The 18,744-nt window shown below is 41.3% G+C and overlaps 2 protein-coding genes across 5 annotated transcripts in view; both read left to right on the top strand.

The window, feature by feature from the left end:
- The first annotated feature begins 728 nt into the window (after positions 1-728).
- Positions 729-3,433, top strand: LOC140546805 (doublesex- and mab-3-related transcription factor A1-like). The gene is made up of 2 exons (XM_072670213.1): positions 729-1,011; positions 2,652-3,433. The coding sequence occupies exons 1-2, from the start codon at positions 729-731 to the stop codon at positions 3,431-3,433; spliced, it is 1,065 nt and encodes a 354-aa protein (XP_072526314.1).
- Positions 3,434-6,435: 3,002 nt separating this feature from the next.
- The window catches only part of LOC140547057 (glucosidase 2 subunit beta-like), a 325,295-nt gene continuing 312,986 nt past the window's right edge, over positions 6,436-18,744 (top strand). For all 4 annotated transcript variants that reach the window (XR_011978387.1, XR_011978386.1, XM_072670576.1 and 1 more), the window contains exons 1-5: positions 6,436-6,696; positions 7,651-7,767; positions 13,130-13,225; positions 13,448-13,505; positions 14,865-14,982. Coding sequence is in view for 2 of the 4 variants with exons in the window: in XM_072670576.1 (XP_072526677.1) it covers positions 6,606-6,696; positions 7,651-7,767; positions 13,130-13,225; positions 13,448-13,505; positions 14,865-14,982 (480 nt within the window). In the remaining 2 variants the exon portion in view is untranslated. The remainder of the gene's footprint in view (positions 6,697-7,650; positions 7,768-13,129; positions 13,226-13,447; positions 13,506-14,864; positions 14,983-18,744) is intronic.

An 18,744-nucleotide genomic window follows, 5' to 3' on the forward strand; every position in this document is an offset into this window, starting at 1 on the left:
CAACAGAATTTCTGTTTATTTACTGAATAAATGTTGGTGTAGCCAACATTACCCTTCCCATGACAGATGTGTATGTGCCACAACAAGGTTTACGATTATTTAAACATGAAATAATTATTTATGATTATGTAACTGCATTGAACAATTATTTATGATTATTCAAACATATTAAATAATTATTTATGATTGTGTTAACACATTAAAATTATTATTTATGATTATTTAAACATTAAATAATGATTTATGATTGTGTTAACACATTAAAATTATTATTTATGATTATTTAAACACATTAAATAATTGTGTGTGATTACGTAAATGTAGTAACAATTGTTTATGCTTATTTAAACATATAAAACAATCATTTATGATTATTTAAACATGTTGAATTATTATTTGTAATGAGTTAAATGTATTATAATGTGCAGACTTGTGTTGTCTGTAGAGTTGCTTAGTTATCATTTAATCTTTAGCAGTACATGGCATTTGACTAGGGGTGCCCAAACTTTTGCACAGACGTACTTTTACAGTTACTGTTTTGCTCTCTGTGTAAGAGTTTCTGTAATCACTCAGGATATTTGAGAGGTGTGTGTGTGTGTGTGTGTGTGTGTTTGCGTCAGTCTCCGGGGGCGTGGCGTGGTGTAGTGTTTCACCGCCACCTGAGCTCTAAAAGCCCCGGACCCCGGGCGCCCCTCTCATTCACACACTCACACACGCCCTCGTGCAGCATGTATGAGTCCGGACGCTCGCTCTCTCTCCCTCTGCGCGCGCCCCTGCTGCTGCGCGCTCCCGCGGGCTTGGAGCGCGCCTTCCCGCGGACGCCGAAGTGCGCGCGCTGCCGGAACCACGGCGTGCTGTCGGCGCTGAAGGGCCACAAGCGCGCGTGCCGCTGGCGGGAGTGCGCGTGCGCTCGCTGCGCTCTGATCGCAGAGAGGCAGAGAGTGATGGCGGCGCAGGTGGCGCTCAGGAGGCAGCAGGAGCAGGAGAGCAAAAGCAGGGCGGAGGGATACGGTCAGTGTTCAGTCTACTACGCTTGAGTTAGGCACTCTGTATACAGTGTATTTATTAAGAGCAGGGCGGAGGGATACGGTCAGTGTTCAGTCTACTACGCTTGAGTTAGGCACTCTGTATACAGTGTAATTATTAAGAGCAGGGCGGAGGGATACGGTCAGTACTCAGTCTACTACGCTTGAGTTAGGCACTCTGTATACAGTGTATTTATTAAGAGCAGGGCGGAGGGATACGGTCAGTACTCAGTCTACTACGCTTGAGTTAGGCACTCTGTATACAGTGTATTTATTAAGAGCAGGGCGGAGGGATACGGTCAGTGTTCAGTCTACTACGCTTGAGTTAGGCACTCTGTATACAGTGTAATTATTAAGAGCAGGGCGGAGGGATACGGTCAGTGTTCAGTCTACTACGCTTGAGTTAGGCACTCTGTATACAGTGTAATTATTAAGAGCAGGGCGGAGGGATACGGTCAGTGTTCAGTCTACTACGCTTGAGTTAGGCACTCTGTATACAGTGTAATTATTAAGAGCAGGGCGGAGGGATACGGTCAGTGTTCAGTCTACTACGCTTGAGTTAGGCACTCTGTATACAGTGTAATTATTAAGAGCAGGGCGGAGGGATACGGTCAGTACTCAGTCTACTACGCTTGAGTTAGGCACTCTGTATACAGTGTAATTATTAAGAGCAGGGCGGAGGGATACGGTCAGTACTCAGTCTACTACGCTTGAGTTAGGCACTCTGTATACAGTGTAATTATTAAGAGCAGGGCGGAGGGATACGGTCAGTGTTCAGTCTACTACGCTTGAGTTAGGCACTCTGTATACAGTGTATTTATTAAGAGCAGGGCGGAGGGATACGGTCAGTATCTTACGTGCACTTTGTTTACACTCTATAGTTTAATTATTAAAAGCATATGGAGGGATACAGCCAGTTTACTACCCTTTATTTACCCGACATACACACATTTTATTTATTAATCTAGTAGCGTATTGCTGGCTCTACATTTTATCAAAACTTCGTGATAAATGGACCAATAGAAATGCTCCCGAATGACTGGGCAGGGTGGACGTGCACTATATGGACACCATTTCTAATGAATGCATTCAGCTATTTTAAGTTGCACCCATTGCTGACACAGATGTGCAAATGCACACACACACACAAACACTGCTTGTCTAGTCCTTGTAGAGAAGTACTGCCAATAGAATAGGACTCTCTGGGACCTATAGACACTATGCCAGGTGTGGACTAGAGGGGTATAAAGCCCCCAGCATTGACCCTTGGAGCAGTGAAGCTGTGTTCTGTGGAATGATGGAGCTCCATCCAATACTTTTGGGCTGAGTTAGGAAGTTGAGGAAGTTGAGGTGGGGTGGTGATCATCCAGCATCCTGACCTCACTGACGCTCTTGTTGCTGAATGCAATCTAATCCTCACAGCAGAAATGAGTGGAAAGCCTGTTTAGTGGAAAATGGTAGAGACAGTTAGCAGGATTATCTTTCTGAATAAATAAACATGCAGATGTCCCAATACTTTTGTCCATATTGTGTATATAATCATTGTTGTGTGCATGGGTATGTTCTGTTGTCTTCTTTCAAAGCTGCAGGGCAGATCTCCTAATGCTCTTTCTTCTACCCTTGCAGGTGATCCTCTAAACACCTACATGTTTAACGGCTTCCTGATCACGTCCCCGCCGCCCCCGCTGACCTCTCCAGTGTCCAGCAGCTCCGTACTCCCCGGAGAGCCTGTTGTTAAAACGAGCGGCAGTGCCTCCCCCGGCCTTGACCGCCTGTCTGACCGCACCTCCAGCCCTCTGTCCCTCGTATCTTCCGACCAGGAGTCAGGAAGCGAATGCGAAAAGGTTAAAGACGCCTCTCCAGACCTGCTGAGTCCAGCGGCGTCCAGCAGAGAACGGGACCCAACCCAGATCTTACTGAAGATTTTTCCTCACCTCAAAGCGGACACTGTGGAATCAACCCTGAGGGCCTGTGCCGGAGACATTGTGAAGGCCATCGAAGCGCTTCTGGCCTCCAAAGACGAAGCGGTCACACCTCTGCCCGGAAGTCCGCCTCCTTCCTTCTCCAGGAACCTCCTGGAATCTCCAGAAACGCCAGGAACCCTCAGTTCCAGCTCCGCTTTCTCTCCGTTACAGAACTCAGGCACCAAAGCTTTGGCCGGCGAGAGCTTATACGGGTTGAATCCTCGTTTTGGGATCAATCCGCTGCACCTGGCTTATTCCGCCTCATCCTCGGGAGGCGCTTTACCTAGTTTCATCTCCCCGTACCTACCTGGACTGCTGCCAGCCTTTCCTCTCCGCTCTCCTCTCCATTACCCCTTCCCCGGCTCGTCCCGTGAGCTGCCCTACCAGAGCAAAGACACTTTCCCTGCCGCAGGCCTTTACTCCACTCTCAACCATGGAAAATGAAGCTGCTATCCTTAGCGTTCTTCTCAGAGTCAAATGTATTCGCCAGTTACGCTCTTAAAAATAAAGAGACCTTTGGTAGTGATGCCACAGAAGAACTATCCGCACTCCCCTAAAACCCTAAAACTTTAATTGTTCGGTTCTTTAAGTGTGAAGAACCTTACAGAACCTTAAAGATCTTTTGTGTACTGTTACCAGTTAAAGGGCTTTCCAAGAGCTGTACCTCAGAGCCATCCATGGTTCACTGCAGTTTTCAATTCAGTTAGATTTAATTTGATTACTGTTCTTTAGGAAACAATTCAGTGTGATTCACTGATTTGACTCATCATCACTGTTCGTTTGGTATGATTCAGAACATATTTGACTCACTCTTGAAATAGTGAACTGTAGACGATAAAAATAACGCAACAACAGTTTTAATGTTTGACAATAGCCTGAGAATGTATACTGGTCAAAAATAAGTGCATATACTTTATTAATTATAATATTAATAATCAGTACAGTTGAATCACCACCTTCAGATCAACACACTGATTCATTTTTGCCCCTATTCTTCTCAGAATAGTAAGAAACTATTTATCTTGGCCAGTCTCTGTGTTTATCTATGAGGTACCGACATCCACAGTTATTAATTAATTATAACACAGTGTTTTTTGTCTTGTTGTAAACGATGTATAAATGCACCAATATTGCCTTGAAATGTAGCAAACATTCTATTTTTGTACTCTGAATTGTCCTTGTTCTTCTACCTTTCTACAGCTTCAGTTCACGTTGTATAGCTTGCTGTATATATTGTCTCATTTCCATATTTCATAAAATAAACTGTTCACATGAAAAAAGAGCTGTTCTCGTACTCTCTTCTCCTTTTCTTGGAATAAACATACACAGAAAAGTTGCAGCATTGCATTTCCTTGGTTCAAATATGTTCATCGCTTTAGGATTTGATGCAAACATGGCAAAACAAATGAAGTCCAACAAGATATTACCAATATTATATAAGAATATTTTCATGAAGCCCTTAAAAATGCTTCTATTACCAAAGAATAGCTCCACCAGTCTGTAGAGTAGTTACTAACACATTAGTGTGTAATAAGCCTTGGTGTGCCACCCAGATCTCCATACTAGAGCTTTAGCAATTTATTAGAACTCCAGCCTCAGACTTGAGGCTTACTATAGCCCTTGCGTGCTCTCGTATATGAGGACTGTTAAATGGAACAGGGCTTACTGCAATGCAGCTGCCCTTATAACCAGGCACAACATTGAATGCTGCCACTGCCATCTTCTGGATGGGATCTGCATTACAATTACTCAGCAGAGGCTGTGTTTTCATTTCAGTCAAACACCTGGTTCAGCTGGCCTACCAGCATGACCCATCCAACTGGGCAATCTCAGTGACCATCTATCCCTGACCGTCAAATATCTACTGACTGCCAAAGACCAGCTTGGACAGCCTTACACTAGTTAGTAGTCAACATAGGCCCTTGTTAGCCTGTCCTGTTGCTTTTCCCGGAGCAACCTGTCAGGCTGAAAGGGTGGAGGGCGTTGGGAAGTATGACCACTATGTCTTCACTAAGACTCACACACACACTAATATGCCAATAGTCCTGGGACTCTTTCAGGTTGTATAATATGACAGTCATATTCAGGCCAGTCTACATATCAGTGTTTGTGCATATGCCCATTTGTACATTAATAGGTGGGGAGGGTGGCTTAAATGCTTCGTTAGACAGGAATCACAAAAGCAATGCAAAGAAAAACACTTATGGAGGACCTTCATTAGACACTTATTAAGAACACTGCTGAACAGAAATGACCAGATTTCTCTGAAGTCTCTCTAAACTAGATAGCATGAGGACAATGACCAAGAACCTGTTGTCTAAACGGATAATATTGAGTATAGTTATGCCTGGGTGGAACATCTAATAGAACACCTTGAACTTTTATTCACACTGAAATGTAGATATTGCATTGTTGTCTTAAAGCAGGGGTGGGCATCGGGGGCCGGGGTCCAGCACAGTTTGCTGATTTCCCTGATCGTCTTACTAAACCTGACAATTAACAGATGAGTTGAGTCAGATGTGATTGAGCAGAAAGAGCAAAAACCTGTGCAGAAATCCGGCCCTCCAAGACAGAAGACGGAATTGCCCACCCTGTCTTAGAGCAAAGTAATAGTGTGTAGTGTAGCGCCTCCACGTGGGGAATCTTCACAGCAGAAGTGATTGAGTGACTTACAGGCCAGATCCATGGTGATCCTTCCTTGTGAAAACAGCAGATATCAGCAAAAAACAGAATATGTAGAGTTTTGAAGGTGTGGTGGTCAGTCTGGCAGACAAGTCCCTATATATATATATATATATACCCCTACCCCTATGATGAAGAGTTATATTATATATATAATAAAACGAGTTATAATAATTAGATGAATCAACACAATCGAGGGAATACAGTAAAACACAAAAGAACTTTAGTAAAATTACATTAATAACTTTATTGGATTCATTTATGTAATTAGACACTGCGGACACACATACTTCTGTGCGGGGAAACAAAGTGCTAGCTGCTGCAGGTCAATTAGTGCAAGCTGCAATCAGTTACAAATACAGTCATTAGTTACATATATGTATTTTTAAATAATTATTTAAAAAAAGACTTTATGTAGGTTTAATGCTGTTTAGAAAAATAGAGATTGTCTTGATCATTTGGGAAGCAGGGGTTAGAACATAAATTAAAATATAAGAGTATAGAACTATTATTATTACTATTATTATTATTTGTACTATTGTATTTATTATTTGTAGTATTATTAGTACTATTTGTCCTGATGGAGATCCAGTGAACTCAACAAGATTATTGAAATAAAATAAAACAATATATTTTGCCTGTGTTTCGAGGCTTGTAGGGGTCAGGGCTGAAAAACGAGTTAAAAATCATCAGCCAATCAGAAACGGCGAGGCGAGACACGTGGTTTTGTTTGCGGAAGCTACACGCACCAGAGCCATAAATCACGCGTGTAGAGCTGAACTGATGAACTGATGAACTGATGAACTTAGCTGCTGTTTATTTATCCTTTCCAATATTAACTCTGTGTCTTCTAACAGAACGGCCTAAAGGCAGGCCATGTGGAGGACATACACAGTCTAAATCGGAGACATGTCCCAGACTGTAGCCGGCTAGCATGGAGCTGCACTTTCAGCTCGTCCTGGCTTTTCTGCTCCTTTCTCCGTGTTTTATACAGACGAGGAGAATCCGCGGAGTTTCCATGTCATGTTAGTACTGAGCACTGTTCATTAATGGTCAGACCTCAGACACAGACATAGTGGGAGCTCATGGCTAATGTAAGGGTTGGCGCTTGTTCACTGACAGTGAGATGAGGGCATGACATATAGAGAGAGTGTGGGCGGTTAGTGGGTGTATTTATCTCTTTGTGGGGACCAGGACCCCTAAAACAGTTTATAAGCTGAACATTGTATTGTGGGGACATTTGTCTGCGCTCCCCTAAAATTGCAGATTTTATTAGAAAGACTAATCTTTTGGTAGATGAGGTTATCACACACACTTAAACCGGGCACATCCAAAGAGCTGACAGAGATAATGCTCTCTTTTCTGCAAGGTCTGATCAACAAGGACAACATCTTCGCTGTCACTCAGAAACCTTTTATCTCCGAAATGTCAACTTTCCAAGTCACTTTAGAGCATTTAAAGCGATCCAAAATGATGCAATTTGATTGTCGGATTCACGTTGTGTCAGAAATGGAGATACAAGGCTTTTGCATGACCGTGACAAAATGTATCTTTGCTAATGCATCTTGTTTGTTTGTTTGAGTGTAAAAGAGTTTAAAGAGTACTGATGCTCCACCGACTCGCAATAGGGAGAACAGCATCTCTATCATTGTTACTCTGGCCCGGAACGCCCAAACGCTCAAATGCTCAAAACCCTCTTGCAAGAACCACATTAAGTGGCCTAACCCTAGTCATATTCGTGTAAAATCGTGTAATATTACTATTCTGCGTCAGTTCACATGATACTTCCTCTTTCAGATGCCTGTTCTGTATCTCTCATCACCCTCATACCTGTCCATGAGTTGGAAGCTCTTGGTGCAAGTCTGAGCAGTTTTTACACACACAGTCCTGCAGAAGTCCATAAAGATACCCCTCAAAGACAGGATTGCGGTGCACTGGTAAACAGTAGCTCACTGTTGCGTCCCTCTGTTCCTCCACAGACAGAAGACTGTACAGAGAGAGGAAGTCGTTCCTCTGTATGGATGGCTCCAGATTGATCCCCTTCGTCCAGGTGAATGATGACTACTGCGACTGCACAGATGGCTCAGACGAGCCTGGTGAGTTAAACGTCCTCTCAGCTGTTTCCAAACGCTGATTAACATGTTCCTATTCATGTTTAAAACACTGTAGATGCAGTCCAAAAGGAGTAAAGGTTGCCAGTGGGGCTGTCACTATAGATTATGTTAATAATAAGGTGAATAATGGACTTACCAGAGCAAAGATTATAAAATAAATACTATTTAAAATATGCATATATAGCACATATAGCATTTAACAGCATGCAATCATTTGGACACCCCTGTTTAAAAATGCTGTTACTGTGAATAGCTAATTCTGCAACCTTTGTTCTCCAAACATACCTTCTTTAGGTATTTCCTTTAGAAACCTCAGACCTTCAGAAATTTGTGGTGTAGATGAGGGAAAGGCTTTCTTCTGATGACTTGAAGAGGTATCACTGCACAGTAGAGTAGCGCACCATTGCATCTTTTTTCGGTTAATCAGCTTGCCTTTCTAGCAATCCTACAACCAGTTCTCATGGAAAAAACCCTGTATCTTGTCTGTGTTTAGTGGACTCATGTGCACTTTTGGATTTGTTGTTCGAATAACAGTATGAAATCCCCAGTATTTAGGTTTCATATTATTTTTCAGTGTAAATATCAGCCTGGTAATTATACAGGAAGATGTAATGCCTGCTGGATACCTCCAGTGCCCACGTAGGTGTCCGGCTGCAGGGGCATCAGCCAGGAACCACCATCCATTAGCGTTTCGCTCCTTTAATCCTGGAACGTCTCCTGGTGGCGGAGCAGTGACCGGGACGTCTCCCTGACACCCCCTGCAGCCGCTTGTTGTTACCCTCTGCGTTTGTTGTCAGGGTTAGTTGTTCTTTCCCCAGCACTTGTCTCTCCTCCTCAGCCAGAGCTGTCATTATAATTCATTTTGTCTCTTACTAATATACTTATAACTATATATACTTTGTATAACATTGCTGCTTTATGTCATGTCTGGTGTTTTTGTCTGGTAAACTCTGGCATTGTTGCTAGGCCACGTGTGTATGTGTATTCAGTACCTGAATAGCTTCAGCCAATCACACTGTAAGGTCGGAACTAATTGTGGTGGAATTTCAGTTGTTTCACTTTCATGTTAAACTAGGGATGTCGATCGATTATAAAGTTTAATCACAATAATCACTTAAATATTCTGTGATTATTCTTATGGTTAATTACAAGTCACTTACAATGCTAGCTAATAGTCCTTCAATTCGTGGGCAGGAGAACAAATAAATGTGCCTAATAAACTGGCTAGAGGAATCTTTTATTTTTCTTGTAATATCTCAGTGTAGTTTTGAGAATCTTTGCCCTGAATGCGTCGAAGCTCGGACACGGAAGCTTTAATAGAGAAAATGCTTTGACAACTTTTTAAGAAATACGTGGATGATCAGTAATTAGGCTGGATTAAGCTAAGAGCTAAGAGAGGAGCAGCTCTATGTGTGGTGAAAGAGCGACAGAGAGGATGAGAGTTAGTTATGAGATTTAATCCATATTTTAGTATAAATAAAGTGGAATCTACCCTCTGAGCTCAACAGTAGTGACGCTGTGTTTCCATCGCTTAGGAAAAGCGCTGATACCTCACCAGGCTCTGTTAAGAAGTTAAGGCCGAACTCAAAATTCTCAAAAAAAAAAATCTAAGTTTGCAGATAAATCATGACAACACTCCTTTAAAGCACTACTTTAAACACAAATCTAAACGGTACTGGCTAAGATCTTACAGTTTAAGGATTTCAGGTGAAACTCACGGCTGTGAAATTTGGTTTTGCCTTAGGTTAATCAATCTTCGTCCATCGAGTGGATGCTTCATTCACAGCTTACCGCACATCCTGTATTCTCCTTGCGACTGCATGCACCAAACCGTGATGTACGTACTGTGACAGTTTGTATCGAATTTGCGAACCTTTACACCCCTACTGCATACAACCGGTAGGCTTTGTGCAGTGTGGTTTAGGCTAAAGTTGAATTAGCTGCCGTTGTTTTATTATATTAGTGGTTTTAGCTTTAACTTCACATAACTGACTGATGTCAGCTTGCTTTGTAGCGTTACATGTTTGAGATGCACCAATATTTGAATCGTGGACTGGGACTGAATGCGCCTGAAGTATGGCATATATTTGGAGAGGGTTACAAATGTGGTAAATTGGATAAAATGTAGATTATTTTAGCACAGTAGCTCAGCACCACCTAAACGTTGGCACTCCTAAGCCAATCACACTGTGGGGTCGGAACTAATTGTGGGGGAATTTCAGTTGTTTCACTTTCACTTTAAACTAGCGATGTGAATCGATTATGAAGTTTAATATTGCCGTGAGTTTTCACAGCAATATTCTGTGATTATTCTTATGATTAATCACAAGTTAAAATGCTAGCTAATACTTCTTTCAATTTGTGGGCATGAGAGAAAATAAATGTGTATCTAATAAACTAATATTCTTATAATATCTCAGGGTAGTTTTCAGAATTTTAACCTCTATCTGAATTGGGACTGGGTGGACTGGGACTGAATGCATTACAGAGAAATTTAGCATATATTTGTAGAGGGTTACAAATGTGGTAAATTGACTAAACTGTAGCTATTTTAGCACAGTAGCTCAGCACCACCTAAACTGTCTGTGTATCTGCTTGTAAGTTCAAGAAGTACTTCATCAGAACCAAATCAGCATCTGATGCCGATATATTTTAAAGCAATCATCTGCTGATACCAATACCGAGATAATACCAATATCTGATAACATTGCGTGTCCCTAATATTTGCTTTTCGACTGCTTACTAACCTGGTAATTCGAGGACCGAGTGACATTCGGAGGGACAGTACACACAGGACCAAACACTTCAGCTTTGGACCATTTTGTTTACCATGGCTGTTTATTTTACCTGTAGTGAAAAACACCTAGTAGGACATGAAACTGAATAGCTGCGGAATATCTGCATGCGTTTGTATGTCTAAAGCAGGGCTGGCTAAGTGTCGGCCACTATCAATCTATGCAGCGGAGGTAAAGACTGTATAGTCAGTGCCAAGAGATAAGATGAGTGGTATAAACAGAATGTCCTACACCCTGTAAAAGACGTGTGTGTGCGCAGGTTTACTAGAGCAAAGAGAATACGGAGTCGTGTTATTGGACATTTCAGCAGCGGCAGCCTACTGGAATTCGATAGCATCTGACTTTTAAAGGTTGCAGCTAACAAGAAAATCTGCTTTTTGCTGAGTTGGGAGCTGTGTGTGTGTGTGTGTTTACTCGTGTCCTGGAAGGCCTCAGTTCAGCATGTTTCAGTAGAGGTTATTGACCTGTGTTTAAGCTGCAACTGTATTGCTTTTCTAATAGATGCAGTCGAGCGGCTAATGAGTGTTGGGCCTTGTTGTCATGTTGCTGTTTTCTGTGTATTGATTAGTGCACACACACACACACACACACACACACACACACACACACACACACACACACACACACACACTGAGAACTAGCCTTTTCTGTCATTTATTTTAAATAGTGCTGCCACTGCAAGGACAGTTCAGCCAAAAGCTAATGGTGACTAGCAGGGAATTTAAGCCAACAAGCCACAGCAATGCTGAAGGGTGGGATTCATGGCTAGACTCTGCAGAGCGTTGCCCTTTTCAGCAGTGGTTAACCCTTTTGGTGTATTTTGACTGTTCAAGTCAGTGTTTTTACCATGGTAAGATCCGAGAGCTTTCTGAGGCATTCAGAAGGAAGGTTGGCAAGGTGTTTAAAAAGATCTCAGCACATCTACAAATCAGCCATTCCACTGTCGGCCAGATAATTTACTAGAGCTACAACATGCCAGATTAGGCCGTCCTAGAAAGTTCAGTCCAACAGCAGACCACAAAATCCGTAAAGAAGCCTCCAACAATCCTACAGTGTCATCACGGGGCCTACAGGTAGCTCTTGCAACAGCTGCAGTGAAAGTCTAGCATCTACCATCAGAAAGAGACCAACCACAATGGATTTTCATGGGAGGACCAGGACATCTGGAACAAGGTGCTCTGGACAAATGAATCCAAAGCTGAATTCTTTGGACACAGGAACAGAGGCCATGTTTGGCGTACATCAGCCACAAAATTTGAGCTCAAGAACCCATGTCAACTGTGAAGCATGGAGGTGGAAGTGTCTTGGTTGGGCCTGGAGAGCTCTCCAACTCTAGGAATTCTTTACTGAATTAGAGGGCTCTTGTGGAAAATGTGAGACCATCTGTCCTAAAACTAAAGCTGAAATGTCACTCAGCTGAAAGACTTCTGCATGGAGGAGTGGGAAACACTTCTCCCAGTTGAAGTCAGAGACTGTTAGCTCATTATAGGAAAGGTCTAACTAAGATTATCTCAGCCAAGGGGGGAAATACCAGCTATTACATTTTACAAATTATTTTTAAAAGACATTTCTTCAGTTGTATTGATTGAGTTATATTACCTATAGTCTTCTAATATTGTTTAATTGAAGATAAAATTGATTGGTTTTCATGGGGTGTACTAACTTAGGTTAGCTAAGGCTAATGCTCTTATTCCAGTGCTTTGTACGTGCAAAAACGTGCACCACAGATCATCTGGCATTTATCAGACACATATGCACATAAATCTCCAGAGTTCCCCAATATTTAAATAGCTAAAAAACACATGTTCATATACAATTATATTTAAATTAGCTTCTCTCTAATGCCGCACATTCTAATATTGAAGATCAGTGGTATGTCTAAACTGTATACTCTACCATAAGGCAGTGTAGAATAGAGTGTCTTATCTGTTTAGTCTAAAAGAAGGAAACATAAGGAGTTCTGCAAAGACAGAGTTACAGAAAAGCGCTGTTAAACAAGAAGTTAACACTTTTATATAGATTTCATTCAGTAAAACTTTCAACTTCACTTACTGAATTTGTTTAGTAGCTAGTAAGAGTTAACAAACTCTTGTATTTTCTTGCTTTCTTGCTCTTAAGTATTTCTTGCTTTAAGGATTGAGGTGGAATTTGGTGTGATTAGGCTAATATAATTAGCTAAGATGAAAGCTAATCAGTTAACCATGCATCCTTTGCTGAGTCCATTGTTTTTTGTTGGGGGTGCGTGGGGGGCACCTTTGTTGTACCACATTTATTCACCTTCTTGCTCACTCCCTTATATTGATAGGCTGAAGATTCTCCACAAGGTGGTTCTTTAGTACTTGAATATTGTTTAGTGCTTCACATCAATGACACTGTGTGTTCCTGTTTCAATAATGTTACAAATAAAAAAAGTCCATCCCTAATCTGTAAGCAGTCAAACCTTCTATCCTTCCATCATTTTCCTGTGCATCTGTTATGTAGTCTTTTAGTCGTGCATTCTGTTTACTATCATTCTAAAACTGTCCTCATGCTTTCCTGCTTTTTCTCAGGCACAGCCGCTTGCCCTAATGGGCGTTTCTACTGTATGAACCTTGGCTTCCGGCCCCATTACATCCCGTCTTCCAGAGTCAACGACGGCATTTGCGGTGAGTCCCACTAGTGACCTGAATAGATTCAGCAGTTACACACTGAAAATGGATTGATGGACGGGTAAATTCCTGATCTAGTGCACACAGTCTGAGTCTAAATGAATGCTGAATTATCTGGGGAAAACCCAGCACTGGAGTCCAGCTCATTTGCCTTATGGGAGGAATCTGTAGTGTTTGCTGGTTAAATGGAGTAGTGAACAATTCTGTGTGTTTCCACAGACTGCTGTGATGGATCTGATGAGTTCAGCAGCCGAATGCAGTGTCCCGACAAGTGCAGGTAAGAGACCAGAAACCATAAAAAAACTGGTTGAGATCGTAAGGTGAAATATGAGGGTGGGTGAGTCTCACACTGAAAAGGTGGATACAGTTCTGTCACATTTCCTTCATCTTTACTGTACGTATGCTTTGCAGTTCTGTGGAGCTGTACTTATTCTCTCCAGCAGGGGTCAGTGTGTCTCTGCAGTTGACCGTCAGGTCTTTTGTTATGAAGGCAGGGTCATTAGAGTAGAACTGTGTGCAGCTAGAAAACTAGGCCTGCAGAGAAGTGAACACATAGTGTGCTGCAGTGTCTGCACTATTACATAGAGAGAGAGGCCATGAGAGAGAGGGGGAAAACATTCCCTGTCCACTATATTAAAAACCCTTATCTCATACCTCACTTTATAAAAGTCCACTTACCTCATAGTTCCACAGTTTAGGCACAGATTCAGACTGTAGTCCTTCAGCTCCTCACAAGTGAATAACTGTGATAGAGAAGTGTAAGAGCACCCTAGGTAATATAATGGCTCAGGAAATCAATAACATGCGCCTTGTGTTGTTGTTGACTGTCTATTCTTACTATTAAAGTAGCATTATGCGAGAATTCATACTTCTTGCACTTGGGCTCCCCCTGCAGTTGGGAAGTATGATTAGTGCTTTGAGCCACTGCTACACACTTTACACAGCATATGTTGGCAATCTGAAATTGAAAGAAGCATGTAGAGGGGTGTGGTAGAGTAAACGTACAGGATTTTACACAAATACAGTTACACAGCACTAAGCAGTTCTCGTGAGTGTTGTTCCACCCACTTCACCAGAGTTACTTTGTGTAGTTGTTGGCGTGGCGAGCCCGGCGGAGCAACGTCAGCAGTGCTTTTCTCCTACTTACAAATCAGTGGAGCATCACAATGATTTTTAGACTGTTATTTTTAGGTAAAAATGTTACATAATGCTGCTTTAATTTTTTTTTTTAGGATTTGACATGAAAATGGGCCTTACCTGATTGGCCATATGAGATTGTTCTGTTTATTTATTAAGCAAATGTTTCCATCAAAATTTAGTGCTTTTATATTTTGGGATGTCACAATATGATCTAGTGGAGATCCAGGCATTTTTTAATGGATTGGGAATGGGCTTTTAAAGCCCAATCTAGCGCTGATCCTTAAGTTTAGCCGATAACAGGCATTCCTCTCAGTTTCTACATGCCACAGTGAGTTCATAACATCCCTCGCACAAAAACCTGACCAGAAATAACCAAGAGCTGCTCTGTGGTCAGAAACTGACCACTGATGAAGGAGTGTGAGAGATGATGGAGAGGCAGAGTAAGAGACCAAAGAAGGATGGGTGATTTTGTTTATCACATCTTATCCTTCTAAAGGATGTTGGGCCAGAAAGAGAGGCGGGAGCTGGAAGAGACGATGAAAGCTGTGAACAAGGGCTTACTCCTGAAGAAGCAGCTGATAGAAGAGGGTGCCCTCGTCTGGCAGGAGAAACAGGTGATCTGTGATGTTGGTGGTATATGACTACTGTAGGCTAGTGCGTTAAGGATTGAATTGTACATACAGGTTACAGAGCAACACATAGGCTTCTGAACATCAGATGAACAACACTTAGGTCATGTTACGGTAGGAGGAAGTGGATTGCATCAGGACTGCTATGACTGAGGATGCTCCAGATGTAGCCAATAACAGATCATTCATATATAACATATATTCATATATTTATACTGGATACAAATCATTCTGTGATTGTTGCTGTCATACTGGATAACAATCACTCCATAGTTACTGCGTCAGGTTGGAAATACTACACACACTGAAAATACATACTGGATTAAAACTACTTCATAAGAAATTGCAGAGACTGTATAGATTATACTCACTGCTGATTCATACTGGATTAAAAAAACACTTCAGAGTTATTGCTGTCAGGTTGTAAAACTGTGTAAAAACTACAAACATTGCAGATTCATACTGGATTAAAATCACTTTACAGTTATTGTGGAGACTGTAAAGAATACTTTCATACTGGAATAAAAATACTGGAAAAATACTGGAATAAAAATATTGCCCAGTTATTAGTGTCAGGCTATATAAACTACACACACTGCAGATTCATACTGGATTAAATCCACTCTACATTTATTACTGTCATTGCAGATTCGTACTGGATTAAAGTATTCTTAAAACTCACTTCTAACCACTTAAATTATTGAAGCTCACCATGTGAAAGTAGTCCAGCTACTATCATTTTTAAGGGGTGTATAATTGTGTGTGCTTTGATTAGCCTGTTTTACAGGTGATGTCAGCAAGAAAAAAAAAAGGAAGCTTTTTAAGGACACAACATGAAACACACATTCACATCCACTCGCGCACACACTCACTCATCACACACACACACACCTGTTAGCATTGACTAAGTGCTCCGGAGGCTTGCCACACTCCCTTGCGCTCCGGCGTGAATGACGGATTCAGACTGAGAGGCGGGATGACCTTTCACCCCGCCCACCGTCCCAGAAGTGTCACTCTGATTGGCTGAACAGGTGTCAGATTGGGCTGTGTTCTCCAGAGTCCTACCAAACGGTACAGTGCTCTGTTTCTGGGTTACTGAGGTTTCCAGGGTTACCAGGGCTCCATGCCTCAGAAGTGATAATGCTAGCCGACTTAAAAAGAAAGAAATATTGAAAGTACGCTGAAATCAGTCTGTTTTGTGGCTAAAATCAATACTCAAGCGACGAAACCCATTTCAGGCCGCAGCAGGATCTTGTTAAACCTTCAAGGTTGCTTTTTATTCAGTAGAGAAGTTCCTAGGCTTTTAAAAATTAGTCTTTTTCTACTAACATTAAACAAGCTTCTTAGAAAAGCTTCAATTTACCCATTGCACTCAAGACTGAAATGTATAGCCTCGCTCTTACTGTGGCTGATCTATTGTTCACTTTCAACTCTGCCAAAAAATAAACCAGTGGAAACTGGCTTATACTGGATTATATGTTTTCACATTAACATATTCATCATTTTTTATACTTTATACTTTCTTATGTCTCTGCTTTTGCGCTGGTCTGTTTAGTATACATGTGTGGACTAGAGCTGGGCAATTTGACAGTATTTTATCATATCGTGATACATTTTGTAGTCGTGATAACAATATGCTTTTCTAAGCATATCGGGGAAACTGATAGTACTGAAACTTAAAAACTGACCAGCTGCAGGTTTTATTACTAACAGTATATTTAACTGGTTTAATTAGATTAAGTTTAACAGGTCTTGAATAAAAATCACTGTATTCAGGACGGGAGAGTATCTGAATAGACGTTTTTAAGAATCTGTCGCTACTGATGTGTTTAGCATTTAATTACATGGATTGTGATAAATATTGTGTATTTAAAAAATGTTTTTTTCCCCTATAAGTAACAACCTTGAAATGAAACTGGTGGCAATTAGACTTAAAATAGCCATACTAAATCTTACATACAGGTTTAGCAGGTGTTGAATAAAAATCTCTGTATTCAGGACGGGAGAGTATCTGAATAGAAGTTTTTAGGAATCTGTCGCTACTGATGTGTTTAGCCTGTGATTACATGTATTGTGATAAATATTGTATATTTTAAATAGCGTTTAAACATCGTGATTTAGTATTTTTACCATTTCGCCCATCCCTAAAAAAAAAACAACAACCTTGAAATGAAACTGGTTCTAATTAGACTTAAAACATCCATTCTAAATCTTACATACTGAGGTCCATTGAAAATCAGCATTAATGAACCTAATTGCCATTCAAGTTTGTAAATAGTCTCAAAGAAGAAGGGTATACAAGCGGGCATGTATAACTGAAATTGAGATGGAGCTCCAGCCACTTCTTTTAAGAGTAAGTTGAGTAGCGTTTGTGATCCAGATGTAATCTTTCAACAGGACATTACCTCATGTACCGAATGCTCATGGCTGAGTGGAGACATATTCTCACACCAATGTTCCAACTCTTCCCAGAAGAGCTGCTTACACCCTACTAATACCACTGATTACAGAAGAAATGCTGGGGAAGCAGGTGTCTATAGACCTTTGAACAAAATACTTAGTAACTTAGTTACTGAACTGAGTGTAAAACAGAAGAATTTCTGTCCATCAAACAGTTGGGGTGGAAAATCAACAGACAAAAGGAAGGCGGGTCAGATGAGAAAGAAAGTGAAAACTAGAGAGAATCAGTAAAGTAAAAAAAGGCAGGAGAGAGAGCGAGAGAGAGAGAGAGAGAGAGAGAGAGCAAGAGAGAAAGAGAAAGTCTGGCTGTCCGAAAACGAGTCTTATAAATCTCTTTAGCAGGGTTTGGGGAAAAGCTCGCTACGTTTCTGCTCCTGCCCCAGAAAGCCAGTCATGCTTAGCCAAACCCGCACTGATAGAATCCATCATTGCATTATGGGTAAATTCTCCCTGGGAAATTGGAAGGCAATGCGGTATACCTACACATACACACACACACACACACACACACACACACACACACACACACACACACACACAGTTTTGGCTTTTTTTCAATAATTGTGCTAGCAGATGGGGAATATAGACCATAGCTCTGTGTAGTTGTTTGTCATTGCAGCAATGTGGTTTGATGGAAGCAATTTATAATGGAAAATCAGATCCCTGAACACTCGTAAAAAAAAAAAAAACCTGCCTGGACTCTTATGCATCCATGTCCCCATTTTGTCAATAGGTAACCTATTTTTATGTCCCCCGTTTGAAGGAGCCTAGCTGTTAAGATGTTAATATGGGCTTGGTGATAGGTTTCCGCTCATCAGTGCCAGAACTACACCTGTTACTACTGGCATCTTTCATTGTGGCAGTCTAGCTCAACTGTTTCTCAGCCAGTATGGATAAAATACATTGTAATTATACTCATATACAAGTGCAGCATGCTGTCCACAAAATACCAATATTCTGAATATACTTCACCTTACTGTACCTGCGATTTGCCTTGCGATATATTAAAAATGCATCGGAGAATCAATCATGTGAGGTGGTTAAAGGTTGGCCAGTGTTATTTTAGGTTAAATATACTCCAGATTCTTCCTCAGAAGCTCTACCGCCTCTGGAACTCTACCGCCTTAGTCCACATACTTACGTCACTTAAGATCCCAGGTCTGTATCTGTCAGTTTTCCATTCCACCTTAAATAGAGCAGCAGTTAGGGAAATGCCAGGCAAGTGCCAGAATACAATTGCTTTGTCTTTTAAGGTGGAACGGGAGGAAATGTAGCCATGTGGCTAAT

Source organism: Salminus brasiliensis, chromosome 24, assembly GCF_030463535.1.
Source record: "Salminus brasiliensis chromosome 24, fSalBra1.hap2, whole genome shotgun sequence".
In the NCBI taxonomy this organism is placed as follows: domain Eukaryota; kingdom Metazoa; phylum Chordata; class Actinopteri; order Characiformes; family Bryconidae; genus Salminus; species Salminus brasiliensis.